This window comes from Macaca fascicularis, chromosome 10 (assembly GCF_037993035.2).
Source record: "Macaca fascicularis isolate 582-1 chromosome 10, T2T-MFA8v1.1".
NCBI classification, from domain to species: Eukaryota; Metazoa; Chordata; class Mammalia; order Primates; family Cercopithecidae; genus Macaca; species Macaca fascicularis.
In genome coordinates, this window is record NC_088384.1 from 68,748,558 (window position 1) to 68,765,195 (window position 16,638).

At 43.7% G+C, this 16,638-nt stretch overlaps 1 protein-coding gene across 6 annotated transcripts in view; it reads right to left on the minus strand.

Annotated features, from left to right (window-relative positions):
- SEC23B (SEC23 homolog B, COPII coat complex component) overlaps positions 1–16,638 on the minus strand; it is a 48,587-nt gene that overhangs the window by 19,824 nt on the left and 12,125 nt on the right. For all 6 annotated transcript variants that reach the window (XM_005568248.4, XM_005568249.4, XM_045362431.2 and 3 more), the window contains 7 exons: positions 16,358–16,516; positions 15,280–15,395; positions 11,753–11,876; positions 9,813–9,893; positions 6,788–6,877; positions 1,117–1,223; positions 356–509 (listed from right to left, as the gene is read on the minus strand). In XM_005568248.4, the coding sequence (XP_005568305.1) occupies positions 356–509; positions 1,117–1,223; positions 6,788–6,877; positions 9,813–9,893; positions 11,753–11,876; positions 15,280–15,395; positions 16,358–16,516 (831 nt within the window). The remainder of the gene's footprint in view (positions 1–355; positions 510–1,116; positions 1,224–6,787; positions 6,878–9,812; positions 9,894–11,752; positions 11,877–15,279; positions 15,396–16,357; positions 16,517–16,638) is intronic.

Consider the following 16,638-nt stretch of genomic DNA (forward strand, 5'->3'; position numbering starts at 1 on the left):
CCCTAAACTCACCAGGCCTGGATCCCTATTTCTAAAACTACTTTCTAGATTTAGAAGAAAAATACAAGACCAGAGCATTAGCAAAATGACTCAACTAAGTCAACTCAACCCACACAGATTTGTATCACTCTCCAAATGCTCCATGCGTGTTGTTTCTTCCCCAACTATAATGTAAATCTCTGAGGGGAAAATGCACATTTAACACGTCTTTACCAGAATGTCCAGTGCGCGGCATAAGGTAGGCAACTGATAAATTCTTGGTGATTCACTATATAATAATAATTGTGACAATTTTCTTCTCTCGAAAGTAAAGCAGAAACCAAGACTGAACCTAATGCCACTGTCCCCAATTTACCAGTCGGATGAGTTGTCGGTCCAGCCACCGGAGCACATCAGGTCCCTCCTCTGACTCCGCTCGGAACACCCCAAGCCGTGCCATCAAGACTGCTGCAGCCTCCTGGTCAAATGCTGCTTCTATGTGCCTGAGCTGACTCTGTACATCTGCCCAACTGACAATTCCAGAGTTAGTGCCATGCTTATGTTTAGGAGAGAACAGAAAGCCAGACATCCATTCAGATAAAGAAACACAGGGTAGGTGCAGTGGCTCATTCCTGAAATCCCAACATTTTGGGAGGGCGAGGTGGCAGGATTGCTTGAGCCTAGAAGTTCAAGACCAGCCTGGGCAACATTGTGAGATTCCCATCTTGCTACAAAAAGTAAAAAAATTTGCCAGTTTTGGTGGAAGGTGCCTAGGGTCCCAGCTACTTGGGAGGCTGAAGTGGGAGGATCACTTGAGCATGGGAGGTTGAGGCTGCAGTGAGCTGTGATTGTGCTACTGTACTCCAGCTTAGGCAACAGAGCGAGACTGTCTCCAAATGGTAATAAATAATAAGTTTTAATCTATATTTCCTACAAAAAGATGATGCTTCTAGGCAAGCATTCATAGACCCAACTGGGTTAGCCAAAAATGCCTCCCCTTCTGATCAAATAAGCCAATGACGTCTGGTGAGAACCACTCAATGGAATCAAAAAGACAGACTAACAAATGTTAAAGTATCTCTTCAAGGGAAAAATGTCAGTCAGTTCCTCAACAGAAAGGAAACTGGAGCTGCTTACTTTCGGGCGATGGTGGTCACGCGGATGCGTCTCTGGGTGCTGGAGTGCTGATAATGCGTGACAAATTGGATCGCTCCTCTGCCTCCTTGGGGGATCGGGGCGTTGTGCTGCAGGGTGAGAGGCCATAACTTTGTTATGGGCACGACTCAAACACAGTGACAGAGCCCACTGTACTCTTCTAAAATGACTGACACAGCAATGATGGGAAGGTTCTTGACACATTTTGAAGGGTACACTTAGGATTTGCACATTTCACTGCATATAACCTTTATCTCCAAAAAAGATGAAGAACTACATTCAATACTGAACTTAAGTTAATGATATACCTGCTGAAGGGTTTAGGCATGAAATACATGGATGACTGCGGCTTGTTTTGAAATGCATCAAAACGAAGATGGATTGATGGATCACAAACTGGACGAGTTATTGCTGATGAATTGTCCAGTCTGTGATGGACTGTTAATCATTAAACAAACACAGGCATCCCTCACTTATTTGCAGATTTTTTAACAAATTGGAGATTTGTGGCAATCATGCATCAAGCAAGTCTATCAGCGCCGGTTTTCCAACATGTGCACACTTCATGTCTCTGTGTCGCAGTTCAGTAATTCTCACAATATTTCAAACTTTTTCATTATTATTATATATCTGCTGTGGTGATCTATGATCAGTGATCTTTGATGTTACCATTTTAATTGTTTTGGGGTGCTACAAACTGCACCCATATAAGATGGCAAACTTAACTGATAAATGTCGTGTGTATTCTGGTCGCTCCACTGACTGACCTTTCCCTCATCTCTCTCCTCCTCCTTGGGCCTCCCCTATTTCCTGAGATACAACAATATGGAAATGTGGCCCACTAATAACCCTACAATGCCCTCCAAGTGTTCAAGTGAAAGGAAGAGTCACACGTCTCTCACTTTAAATCAAAAGCTAAAAATCATTAATCTTAGTAGGGAAGGTACGTTGAAAGCTAAGATAGCTGAAAGCTAGGCCTCTTGCCCCAAACTGCCAAGCTGTGAATGCAAAGAAAAAGTTGGAAATTAAAAGTGAATACGTGAATGATAAGAAAGTGAAACAGCCTTATTGCTGATGGGGAGAACGTTTTACAAGTCTGAATAGAAAATCAAACCAGACACAACATTCCCTTAAGCCAGGGCTTAATCCAGAGCAAGGTCCTAACTCTCTTCAATTTATGAAGGCAGAGAGAGGTAAGTAAGGAAGCTGCAGGAGAAAAGCTGGAAGCTGGCAGAGGTTGGTTCCTGAGGTTTAGGGAAAGAAGCCATCTTCATAGCATAATGGCACAAGGTGAAGCAGCATGTGCTGATGTAGAAACTGCTGCAAGTTATTCAGATTAGCTAAGATCACTGATGAAGGTGGTTACACGAAACAACAGATTTTCAATGTAAAGGAAATAACTCTTCTGTTGGAAGAAGATGTCATCTAGGATTTTCACAGCTAGAGAGAAGTCAATGCCTGGCTTTAAAGCTTCAAAGGGCAGGTTGACTCTCTCTTTAGGAATTAATGCAACTGGTGACTTTATTTTGCTTTTCTAAGACGGGGTCTTGCTCTGTTACCCAGGCTGGAGTGGAGTGGCATGATCTCAGCTCACAGCAACCTCGGCCTCCCAGGCTTAAGAGATTCTCCCACCTCAGCCTCCCAAGTAGTTGGGACGACAGGCTTACACCACCACATCTGGCTATTTTTTGTATTTCTGGTAGAGGAGAGGCCTCACCACACTGCCCAGACTGGTCTTGAACTCCTGAGCTCAAGCAATCCACCCACCTGGCCTCCCAAAGTGCTGGGATTACAGGTGTGAGTCACCGCCCCCAGCCAGCTGGCGACTTTAAGTTGAAGCCAATGCTCATTTACCATTCCAAGTATTCTAGGACTCTTAAGAATTGTGCTCAATCTATACTTCCTGTGCTCTACAAAAGGAACAACAAAGCCTGGATGACAGCATGGCTTACTAAATATTTAAAGCCCACTGTTGAGACCTGCTGCTCAGATAAAAAAGACTCCTTTCAAAATATTACTGCTCATTGACAATGCACCTGTCACTCAAGAGCTCTGAGGGAGATATAAAGGAGATCAACGTTTTCATGCCTGCTAACACAACACCCATCCTGCCTCCCATGAATCAAGGAGAAATTTCAACTTTCAAGTCTTATTACTTAAGAAACACATTTTATAAGACTATAGCTGCCATACATAGTGATTCCTGGGATGGTTCCAGGCAAAGAAAATGAAGAATCTTCTGAAAAGGATTCACCATTCTAGATGTCATTGAAGCACTCATCATTCATGGGAAGAGGTCAAAATATCAACTTTCACAGTAGTTTGGAATTTTACTCCAATTCTCATAGACAATTTTGAGGGGTTTGAGACTTCAGTGGAGGAAGTCACTGAAGATGTGGTGGAAGCAGCAAGATAACTAGAATTAGAAGTGGATCCTCAGCTGGGCACGGTGGCTTACGCCTGTAATCCCAGCACCTTGGAGGCCGAGGCAGGTGGATCACCTGAGGCCAGGAGTTCGAGACCAGCTGGGACAACATTGTGAAACCCCGTCTCTAATAAAAATACAAAAATTAGGTGGGTGTGGTGGCAGGCACCTGTAATCCCAGCTATTCGGAAGGCTGAGGCAGCAGAATTGCTTGACCCTGGGAGGCAGAGGTTGCAGTGAGCTGAGATGGCGCCACTGCACTCCAGTCTGAGCACTTGCTCCAGACAGAGCAAGACTCTGTCTCAAAAAAAAAAAAAAAAAAAAAAAGTGGATCCTGGCCAGGTGTGGTGGCTCACACCTGTAATTCCAGCACTTTGAGAGACTGAGGTGGGAGGATCACTTAAGCCCAGGAGTTTGAGACCCGTCTGGGCAACAGAGAGAGACCCCATCTCTCTCTATTTTTTTTTTTTCTTTTTGAGACGGAGTCTCACTCTGTTGCCCAGGCTGGAGTACAGTGGCGCAATCTTGGCTCACAGCAAGCTCCGCCTCCTGGGTTCACATCATTCTCCTGCCTCAGCCTCCCAAGTGGCTGGGACTACAGGCACCCATCACCATGCCTGGCTAATTTTGTTTTGTATTTTTAGTAGAGATGGGGTTTCACTGTGTTAGCGAGGATGGTCTCAATCTTCTGACCTCGTGATCTGCCCGCCTTCGCCTCCCAAAGTGTTGAGATTACAGGCATGAGCCACCGCACCCAGCCTTTTTTTTTTTTTAAGACAGAATCTCCCTCTGTCTCCCAGGCTGGAGTGCAGTGGCGCAATCTCGGCTCACTGCAACTTCCACCTCTCGGTTTAAGCGATTCTCCTGTCTCAGCCTCCTGAGTAGCTAGGATTACAGGTGTGCACCACCATGCCCAGCTAATTTTTCTCATATTTTTAGTAGAGACAGGCTTTCACCATTGTTGTTTAGGCTGGTCTCGAATTCCTGACTTCATGATCCGCCCGCCTCAGCCTCCCAAAGTGCTGGGATTACAGGTGTGAGCCACCGTGCCTGGCCTATTTTTTTTTATTAAAAAGATAAAGAAGTGGATCCTGAAGATGGGCCTGAATTGCTACAATTTCATGATAAAACTTTAATGGATTCGGAGTTGTTTCTTATGGATAAGCAAAGAAAGTGGTTTGTTGAGATATAATCTACTCCTCATGAAGATGCTGTGACATTGTTGAAATGACAAGAAAAGACTTACAATATTACATACACTTAGCTGATAAAGCAGCAGCAAGGTTTAAGAGCATTGATTACATTTTTGAAAGAAGTCTACTGTGGGTAAAAAGCTATCAAACAACACTGCATGCTACAAAGAAATCTTTCCTGGAAGGAAGAGTCGACCAAAAATTTCATTGTTGCCTTATCTGAAGAAATTCCCAGGCCAGGTGCAATGGCTCACACCTGTAATTCCAACACTTTGGGAGGCTGAGGCAGGTGGATCACTTGATGTCAGGAGTTCAAGACCAGCCTGGCCAATGTGGCAAAAACCTGTCTTTACTAAAAATACAAAAACTAGCCAGGCATGGTGGCAGACACCTGTAATCGTAGCTACTCGGGAGTCTGGGGTGGGAGAATGGCTTGAACCTGGGAGGTGGAGGTTGCAGTGAGCCGGGATCACACCACTGCACTCCAGACTGGGTGACAGAACAAGACTTCGTCTTAATTAAAAAAAAAAAAAAAAGAAGAAGAAGAAAAGAAACTGCCACAGCCACTCACCCTACAGAACTACCAACCTGATCAGTCAGCAGCCAACAACATCAATGTAAGACCTTCCACCAGCAAAAGATTATGACTCGCTGAAGGATCAGATGATCATTAGCATTTTTTAGCAATACAGTTGACCCTTGAGCAACACAGGTTTGAACTGTACGGGTCCACTTGCATGTGGATTTTCTTCTGCCTCTGCCACCCGAGACTACAAGACCAAGCCCTCCTCTTCCTCCTCCTCCTCCTCCTCAGCCTACTGAACATGAAGACGAGAGTATGAAGACTTCGCGACGTCCATTTCCACTTAACAAACAGTAAATATACTTTCCCTCCCTTATGATTTTCTGAAAAACATTCTCTTTTCTCTAGCTTACTTTATCGTAAGAACAGAGGATATAATATATATTACTTACAAAATACGTGTTAATCAATGGTTATCGGTCAGGTTTCCAGTCAACAGTGGACTACCAGTAGTTAAGTTTTGGGGCAGTTACGGTTGTATGTGAATTTTTAACTGTGCAGTGTTGGCACTCCAACACTACTCAATGGTCAACTGTAAAGTAGTTTTTTAATTAAAGAATGAACAGGCCGGACGTGATGGCTCACGCCTGTAATCCCAGCACTTTGGGAGGCCAAGGTGGGCGGATCACAAGGTCAGGAGATCGAGACCATCCTGGCTAACATGGTAAAACCCCGTATCTACTAAAAATACAAAAACGATTAGCCAGGCGTGGTGGCGGGCACCTGTAGTCCCAGCTACTTGGGAGGCTGAGGCAGGAGAATGGCGTGAACCCGGCAGGCGGAGCTTGCAGTAAGCTGAGATGCGCCACTGCACTCCAGCCTGGGCGACAGAGCGAGACTCCGTCTCAAAAAAAAAAAAGAAAAAAAGAATGAACAATGTTTTCAAAGACATAACATTATTTAACACTAACACACTATAGTGTAAACATTACTTTTTTATGCAGTAGGAAACCAAAATATTCACGTGACTTGCTTTATTGCAATATTCACTTTATTGTAGTAGTCTGGAATTGAACCCACAATATTTCCAAGGTATGCCAGTACAGTAAAATGTTAATTACAGAATCAAGTTGATGGGTGCACCTAGGTAGTACGTGTTCACTGCAGAATTCTTTCAATTTTTCTGTATGTTTGGCATTTTTCATAATAAAATATTAGAGAAAGAATCGATGCGCTCAAAAATTCACCGACATGATGATGACTAGTAAAATCCATTACACTTCTAATGACCTTATCAATTCAACAATCAAGGGACAAAAGTAATTTGCTGCCTGACTCCGACTAAACCCTTGAAGGAATAAATAAGAGGAGGTCATGCCAGACTATCATCAGGCCTAATACAATACCCAAGGAATATCGGTTTGTGAAGAAGGTAACCAGAGACCACTGGTTTGAGATAAATCACAGAACAGGACACTAAGACATGAAGACATGTGAAGAAATCCAACTCACCTGATTGACAACTTCAAAATAGATGCCAAGTGTAGATGTAGGATCTAGGCCACAGATTTTCCACTGACTCGTGCCACCAACACCAAGTTCCTAGGGGTAGGAAGAGGAATTTAAAAAACAAAACCAGAAAACCATCCCTATGGTTAATCGCTAATGAAAAGTACTGACTGAGTAGGGCAGGCTACTTAGAGTACCTTCTTTTAGGACAACATTTAAGTTGAAATGAAATCTTCTACTGAAAAGAGAACAACTGCAGACCCGATGAAGGCTTAATATTTACATTTATACTTTAAAATTAAGCTTTTTATATTGACATTCTGACTAATTTTTATTATATCACGTATACTACACATATATGTTGTTTATGTTTGTTTATTTTGAGATGGTCTCTCCCTCTGTTGCCCAGACTGGAGTGCCATAATACAATCACAGCTCGCTGTAGCCTCGACCTCCTGGGTTCAAGCAATCCTCCTGCCTCAGCCTCCCAAAGTGTTGGGATTACAGGTGTGACCCATCATTCCGGGTTTACACATACACTCTGTGTGTGTGTCTGTGTGTGTGTGTGTGTGTGTGTGTGTTGGGGGGTGTGTCTCCACATGACACATAACACTGAAATCCACAAATAATCAAGTCAGACTCTTAAGAAAGACTCTTAAAGTGAAATCACACGCAGCTCTAAGGTGGAGAGCGGAGAGGGTGCGCTCTGTTCTGTCAGTACTTCCTAAGCTAGATAATGAGCTAGATGGATTCACGGGAGTTCACCTTCCTTGTAGTGGCCTTTTCTAAAGGAAGCAAGTGTTTATTATCTGCTGGAAGGTAAAGAGCTGTGCTCAGGAAAAAGGCCAAGAAGTCTAAGGAGCATTCATGCCTCCTCTTCTTGCCTTGCTAACCCCATTCTAAGCACCAGACCGATGACGGCTCCTCCAGAGCTCCAAAATATCATTTTCTTACTGATACACAAATTCCTTACTTAAACATTTGCTCTTTAGATGCCTTTATTGGAGAAACAATAAAGACAATTAGGAAACGACCATTTTATAACCCTCAAAGAAATAAACTGATTTGCGTGAAGATCAGTGGATGCTAAACACCATTAGGCCGTTGGCAAACAAGATTTTCATATTGTGCTACACACTCTCATTCAAAAGACTGCCCGCTCATGGCAAAGGGGAAAGTCTTCCCTTGCGGTAGAAAGGCAGTGGGGCAGTCACCAGCATCACCGTGCAATCTAACTCAGCACATCTAACATGGGGCAGCAGACATAGTGCCTCTGGAGGTGACACAGCATGAAGTACACACTGCCCAGGAAGATGTTTGGCAAAAGGCTTCACCTGAATCTAAACACACCTTTAACCATAACTCTCACTTTACAAAGGCTATAGTATCAAATGCAATGCCGGTTGGGGGAAAAACAGCTACAAAGGGCATCTGGGGGGAAATTAGAGAAAAAATATGAATTAGATATTAGGAAATTACTATTTTCTTAAGTTTGATAATGACATCATGGTAGGAGAACATCCTTGTTTTTAGAAGATGCATACTGAAGTGCTTAAGGACTGTCATGATATCTGCAAATTATTTTCAAAGGTCAGCAAAAAAAATTTGATAAGTCAAATGTGGCAAATAAATGACAATCAGATAAAGCAAATGTGGCAAACAAGACAATACAGCAATTATGGCAAAATGTTAACAATCAATGACTAAATGGTAGGTATACAGAAATTCATCATACTCTTCTTCAAACTTCTCAGTATGTCTGAAAATTGTATTTCCTATTCTCTGCATCCTCATTCCCCAAACAAAACTTTCATGGCTGAATTCTACTAGAAAAATTAATTAGCTTGTACTAATTCATAAAAATGCCTTCTTAAACTATTTCAGGAAGTCTTCAGCAGGCAGATTTTAAGTCCATGAAAAATATTTTATAACAAGGCAGTCTTCCAAAGCCTTGCCAGGAAATAAGGGTACAAGCCCCTTAGTACTCTGGGAGTAACGAATGACTCATCAGATGGGCTTTAGGGCAGCAATCTGGCTCACTCAGAAGACTACAGGAATATGCTCTCAAATCGCCTTGCCTCTGCCAAGCTCAGCAAAAGTTGAATCTATGTGGTCACTCAGGAACGTTTGTTGCTGACAACATGAAAGAAGACCCACACTTCCAGTGTGCCAGGCACGAACTGCTTCACCTGAACCAACTCACTTAAACCTCCTAACAATGCTGTAGAGCAGGCATTGTTATTATCCCCATTTGCCACGTAAGGATACTGAATCACACAGCAAATAAGTCCTTTGCTCGGGCCAGGTGTGGGGTGTAAACCTGCACCCTGGATCCACATCTGGTTCTCTGGTCTACCCTCCCACTGACGATGACAGTGAGGGAAGAACATGACTGTGTAACCCCAGCCCAGGACCACCCTAGAGAGGCCTTGCCAAACCAAATGGTTTCCCTCCTAGCAAGTAAAGTATAATCAGAGGAAGTGGACAATAAGCAAAGCCACTCACTCCAAATGGTAACTAAACTGTTCTCAAAATCTATTACAAGAGAAAACAGACGTCTGCACACACAGCAGTGTCACCCACTTCCACACCAACTCATGGTGGTCTCTGTTGTAAAAGGCTTGTTATTAGCTGAGACAAAGGTATCACCTCTAAGGGCAACGAGCAATAGGCTTACTCTGGAGGGACTGTGCTGAATGTTTGCCTTGTGCTGAACAGCATGGCATGGCTTCGGCACAATGACCACGGGCAGTAGAGTCACGGACACTTGGGCTTTAGCTCCTGCATGTCAGTTCTGACCCTGAGCAAGATACTGAACCTTTCTGAGCCTCAGTTTCCTTCTCTCTAACCCTTTAGATGAACAGATGGAATAACACCACCTCTCCGAGTAAAGTCATCAGTGAGGGTTAGCCCTTCTGTCACTGCAGACACATCCGACAGGTGACACATGTGAGATCATCATGCTCTGACACTTCTGACGGGTTAAATCCAGGGCAGGAGGTGAGGGTGACGGAGTTGTTTTCCTTACATTTTCTGACACACACGGTCCTTTCACATTCAGAGATACGCATGGACCAATGGCTCCTGCAATCTTCAGTTCCCGAGAGGTCTATAACAAATACATGACAGTGTAAAGTTAAAGATCACTTCAATCCACCCTGCTCTCATCTTGGCCACAATGAAAGCTTAGAGGAAAAATATAACACTACTATTCTGCCAGGAGAAAACCCCACATGGATCATAACTACTTAGACCTACAAATTTCTCCGCAGCCACTGAGATTAGAACTTTAATAAAATCCGCCCTTAGAAACACGTGAAACAGGAGCATTTTCAACTCTCACAACTTACTTTTTAAACTTTGAAATTACTGTACATGTAGATAACAATTCTAACAATACTACATTCTTTTCCAATTCCTTGTATGAATATATTCACATTCATGTATATCCATAATTATTTGCGTATTCCTAATCAGAGAACATACTATTTTGTGTTGCTTTAAAAATACTTAATTCATGAACTCCAATATAATGACAAGGCCAACATACCTAGATTTTTAAAATGTGAATTCATTTCAAAAGTCCATCTTTAAAAGAAAACCCTTAAACATTTAAGTTTATGGTTTAAAGTTTAACCTAGATGATTTAATAATTATCTCTAATTCTCCAAGTAATAATTCCAATTATATCTTCTAATGGTGGCCCCCTACCTGCCCGCCAACCTGCGACTCTGTTGCCCACACTGAGTGCAGTGGCACAATCATAGCTCGCTGTAGCCTCAAACTCCTGGGCATACGTGATTTTCCCACCTCAGCCTCCTGAGTAGCTGGAACCACAGGTGTGCACCACTGCATGTCGTTAATTTTTTTTTTTAAATCATTTATAGAGACAGGGTCTTGCTATGTTGCCCAAGCTGGTCTGTAATTCCAGAGCTCATGCAGTCACCCCACCTTGGCCTCCCAAAGTGCTGGGATTACAGACATGAGCCACCGACATGAGGCCTAACACCCTCTTCTAATGTTTTCTCAATGACTTAGAAGCTGTATCAGGGCCAGGAGTCCCTACATGGGGAAAAAAAAACCTCGCTATGCTGTCTTTTTTTTTTTTCTGAGAAAAAGTTTCACTCTTGTTGCCCAGGTTGGAGTGCAATGGCACGATCTTGGCTCACCGTAATCTCTGCCTCCTGCATAACAGCAATTCTCCTGCCTCAGCCTCCCAAGTAGCTGGGACTACAGGCATGCACCACCACGCCGACTAGTTTTGTATTTTTACTACAGACGGGGTTTCTCCCTTTTGGTCAGACTGGTCTCAAACTCCCAACCTCAGGAGATCCGCCCACCTCAGCCTCCCAAAGTGCTGTGATTACAGGCATGAGCCACTGTGCCCGGCCCAATGCTGTCTATTTTAGGGCACTCTGGCTATTCTTTAGGAAGGCATTAAACACAACCACGGCTCTGTGCAATGCAGTGAGCCATGCTGATGGCTGGGTGGATGCAGACCACTGTGCGGCTGCCCCTGTCCTCAGGCCACAGTGCTGCTCATAACACCCACCCTACTTCCTATTCTATCTCCTACTGCCTTGAAGCAGGGTGCAGCAGAGCCTGCAGGGGAACCAGGCAGCTCGTTACTTAGAACATAAATAAATATAGAGGTCATACTCAAGAAGAAAAGTGATAAAGTGAATAACATGCTTTGTAACAGCCATTTGGTTGAGATCCTCTTAATTGGCTTTTACACACCCGTGTCCAGCAGGTGGGGGTTGCCTGAAGTCTGGATATTGATTGAAAATGTAAGAACACTATAATTCCATTGAAGTTTTAAAAGTATGGCCAGGTACAGCGGCTCATGCCTGTAATTCCAGCACTTTGGGACACTGAGGTGGGAAAATTGCCTGAAGCCAGGAGTTTGAGATCAGCCTGGGCAGTACAGTGAGTCTACATCAAAAAAAAAAAAAAAGTCTACTGTACCTTTACGTCCAAAGTAGCACCAAATGCCATTCGGAAATCTCCATTAAAATCTTTAGTAAAGATTCTTTGGAATGTCTGCTTGAAGAGAGAAGTGTTGAAAGAATCTCCCATTACCATGTAGCCTCTAGGTAAGAAGAAAACAATCAAGTGAATATTAGGAAGATTGAAAGCCATTCAGATGCTCCCTCAGTATTTACAAAAATAATTTAAAGAAAAAAAAGAAGGCCAGGCGCGGTGGCTCAAGCCTGTAATCCCAGCACTTTGGGAGGCCGAGATGGGCGGATCACGAGGTCAGGAGATCGAGACCATCCTGGCTAACACGGTGAAACCCCGTCTCTACTAAGAAATACAAAAAATAGCCGGGCGAGGTGGCAGGCGCCTGTAGTCCCAGCTACTTGGGAGGCTGAGGCCGGAGAATGGCGTGAACCCGGGAGGCGGAGCTTGCAGTGAGCTGAGATCCGGCCACTGCACTCCAGCCTGGGCTACAGAGCGAGACTCCGTCTCAAAAAAAAAAAAAAAAAAAAAAAAAAAAAAAAGAAAAAAAGAAACCAGGTCCCTAAAGGTGCTACTGATTAATTTAAATATAAAAAACAGGCTGGGCACAGTGGCTCACGCCTGTAATCCCAGCACTTTGAGAGGCCGGATCACTTGCAGTCAGGAATTCAAGACCAGCCTAGACAACATCGTGAAACCCCATCTCTACTAAAAACACAAAAATTAGTAGCTATAATCCCAGCTACTCAGGAGGCTGAGGCAGGAGAATCACTTGAACCCAGGAGGCAGAGGTTGTAGTGAGCCAAGATCGCACCACTGCACTCCAGCCTGGGTGACAGAGCAAGACTGCTTCTCAAAAAAAAAAAAAAATAATAATAATAATAATAATAATAATAAATAAGAAGGTAATAAAATAAAATAAATTAAAAAATAAAAAACAGCATGTTCAATTCACACTTAGGAAAGAAACTACTTCTAAAGCATTAAACAGAATAAGAACAAGTCTAATTCCTCTCACAGTTCTTTGGTATGGGAAAATACCCAGGCCTGTGGGATATCCTTTTCAGGTTAATTTACTGCCTCAAAACACTGAATTCTTGACTTACAAGAATTATTTTTTCCAATTCGTAAGTATTAACACAATCCCTTACTGAAGTTAAGAGGAAAACATTGTGTAAAATGTCAGCATTTCATGCATTTGGACAGAGAAGCACAGCTTGATGCAAGTTATGCCTCCAAATGTCATTCATAAAACAAGATCTCAGAATCTGGAAGAACACAAGAAAGATCATCTGGCCCGGCCATCTCAGAGCGTCTGAACCGTCTAGTGAGGAGTCAGCTGTTTGGCACCAAATATCTACCTCTTCCTTAGTTTCCTGGAACAATGACATTTTCCAGCCTGCCTTGCCTGTGGCCATGTGCCTCTGTTGGCGTGTGAGTTCTGCCTGTTACTGTGTCCTTTACGTGTGGAGTGTGTTCCTCCAGGAAGAGCAATCCTTCTCTGACCTTTCCTCCTTCCTGCTGCTGTAAATGGCTAGAGCTCCAGCAACTGTCTTGAGCCACCGATGGCATATGAATGTGGCAGAGCAACTGAGTAGGAGCCTCAGCCCCTAGATGAAAGCAACATACTAGCCCCGGGCTGCCCACCTCCAGAGAAATAAACTTATTTTGGGTTTTCTGTGACATTCACACAATTCTAATACGAACTCTCAACCAACCCCTCTACAAAATACCTGCCAAGTTACATCCAGACTAGGCTTGAACTCCTCCAGCATCGGGAGCTTCCTCCCCGAACTGTCCAATTCTGTGTTTGAACAGCTCTGTTAAGAAAGGCCCTTCTTGATATTGAGTGAAATTTCATTTGCCAGCAGCTTCCACCCACTGGTTTGGTTCTAGTTCCACCCTTTGGTCATATACAGAACAAATCAGATTCCTTCACAGGAAAGTCCCTCAACTGTTGAATACAGTTCTCACACCCCACGTGTCTTCAGCTTAATCTTTTCCAGCTCCTTCAATCATTCCTCACATGACAGTTTTCAGGACTCTCCACCACTGCTCTTCTTCAAACATTTCCAGTTCATCTCCTATCGCCCCTTGAAATTGCAATGCTCAGAAAAGAAAACAATATATTTGGATAAGGTGTGACTAGCACCAAAGAAACCAAGAATATGGTCTTCCCTGAAGATAATCTCCTCCTATAGCGCAGCCTAGGATCACCTTGCCTTTGCTGGAAGTCATCCCACACTGTTGGCTCACCTTGAGCTGTACTAACACATGTGTGCACCAGATGGTAGTTCTTCACAGAAAAAGTTCACACAAACTCTAGTACACAATCTAAGGATGTTCACAAATACACTAAAGCTTTTCTATGGACATTCTGAGTCAGAACTCCTGGAAGGCCCTGGTAGGAGTTCATACTATTAAATGTGGATTACTGAGATAGCTATATCAGTATCATTTGGGACCCTAATTCTATCACCTAACTCATCTGCTGCACTCTAGGACAACTCCAGCTGATTCTGGTTCTACCTTCTATTCCCTTTACTCACTGGGGACCAGCAGCATCACCCGGGAGCTTGTTAGAAATGCAGAATCTCAGGCCCATTCCACAGCTCTATGATGCTTCTCAAACTTCTGTGCATGCAAATCACCTGCAATATTGTTCAAATGCAGGTTCTGATTCAGGTCTAGAGTGAGGCTCAAGATGCTGCATGGTTCTCAAACTCGGCTCTATGTTAGAATCACGGGAGAAACTTTAAAAATGCTGATGCCCAGGCTACACCTCATGCTAACTAAATCAGAATCTCTGAGGACAAGACCTAAAGAAAGAGTAGTTTTTAAAGCTTCCCTGAAGATAACAATAGGTAGCCAGCTTCAGACCAGTGCTCATCAGCGGTTCCTACACTTTTTCATGTGCCCCAGAATCTCCTAGAGAGCTGTATTCCTGGGGTTTCCGATTCAGGAGGTCCGGGTAAGGCCTAGAAATATACAATTCCAATCAGTTCCCAGGAGCCCCTAAGGCTGCAGGTCTGGACACCACCACATGTTGAGAACTACTGCTCCACACTCTGGCCTGTGAATATAATACTGAATTAGGCTCTGTGTCAGTACAGCCTCTAGGTTGAGTGCACTTGGAATTAGCCACAAAGTACGGCCACTTAGCCAGGTCAAGTTTCTCCTAGTTGCTTCAGCATTCAGACCCTGTTTTCCCCACTTCTCAAAAGGAAGTGCCCTGATGAAGGCCAGATAGTCCATACTGCTTGCTTTCCTGGCCTGGTCTCTGTAAAAGTGTTAACAACTCTAAGGAAGAAATGAAGTTACTCTGAAATGACTTGTTTGTAGTGAACCCTTAAGCCCTCCTACTCATCACTGCTTCCTTCTCCAAGGAGCCCTCCCCAGTCACTGAAACCACAGCCCAGAGCTACCTGAAAGCTTCTCCAAGTTGGCCATGCCCATTCCTATGGCTCCATCACTAATTTCTCTTTCCTTAAAATAACACTCTCACTCTGCCCAGGTTTTTGCTGTCAACATACCCAGTAAGATTTGCACAACATTTCATCTCCAAAAGTCCAGTTTGATCAAGGGCACAAGCATAAATATCAATGCAGTGACCATTTGCAGCTGTTCGATTAGCAAGCATCTCATAGTGCTGTGAAGAGAGGAAAGCTATCATTAGGAAACACTGACATTATTCCCAAGGTATACCTGAATACACCAAAGGAGGTAATCAAATATAAAAATATGTAAATCATTTTCTTTTCTCTTTTTGTGATAGTCTCTCTCTGTTGCCCAGGCTGGAGTGCAGTGGTGCGATCTCCACCTCACGGGTACAAGTGATCCTCCTGCCTCAGCCTCCCAAGTAGCTGGGATTAAAAGCATGCGCCACTATCCCCAGCAAATTTTTGTAATTTTATTTTTATTTATTTATTTTTTGAGACAGAGTCTCATGCCGTCATCCAGGCTGGAGTGCAGTGGCACGATCTCAGCTCACTGCAACCTCTGCCTCCCAGGTTCAACGGATTCTCATGCCTCAGCCTCCTGAGTAGCTGAAATTACAGGAACATGTCACCACACCCAGCTAATTTTTGTATTTTTAGTACAGACGGGGTTTTCACCATGTTGGCAAGACTGGTCTCAAACTCCTGACCTCAAGTGATCCGCCTGCCTGGGCATCCCAAAGTGCTGGGACTATAGGCGTGAGCCACCACACCTGGCTTAATTTTTGTACTTTTAGTAGAGACAGGGTTTCACCATGTTGGTTAGGCTGGTCTTGAACTCCTGACCGGAAGTGATCCACCCCCCGCTTCCAAAGTGCTGGGATTACAGCCGTGAGCCACCAGGCCCAGCCTGGAAATCATTTTCAAAAATATCTGAATAAAATAAAAATATAATTTTCAATGTCAAAACCCTTTGAGTAGTTTTAAGGCCACTCACTCTAATTAAGGTCTGAAAGTAGGAGCAATAATTTAATAGCAGCTAGGGTCAGAAAACTGTCTCTGAAACAGCGTCTTGCTGACCATGACACATGACAGCAAAGTAGCTGTCACTCCAGAGCAGCCCAAACCTGACAATGGGCTTTCAGAATTACAACCCGTACCCAAGAGCACCTACCTTCGTTGCCTTTTTCATGAATCGTGCATTATCTTTCTCAATATCATGCCAAGAACGAATAGGAATCTTTAATTCATCTCCAACCACCATGCCAGGCCCTTGGGTAGGGGGACCTCCAGTAAACAGCATGATCCTGGCTCCCGTGTTTGGAAAAGTGCCCTAAAATAGCGAATGGCAGCATGTTAGAAGTATACAGCCCCACCTCTGGGTATGGTTTCAATTTCCCAATAGAAATACTCCGAAGATGCATTCTCTCCAGCTGTTCTAAAAAGTGGTGATAC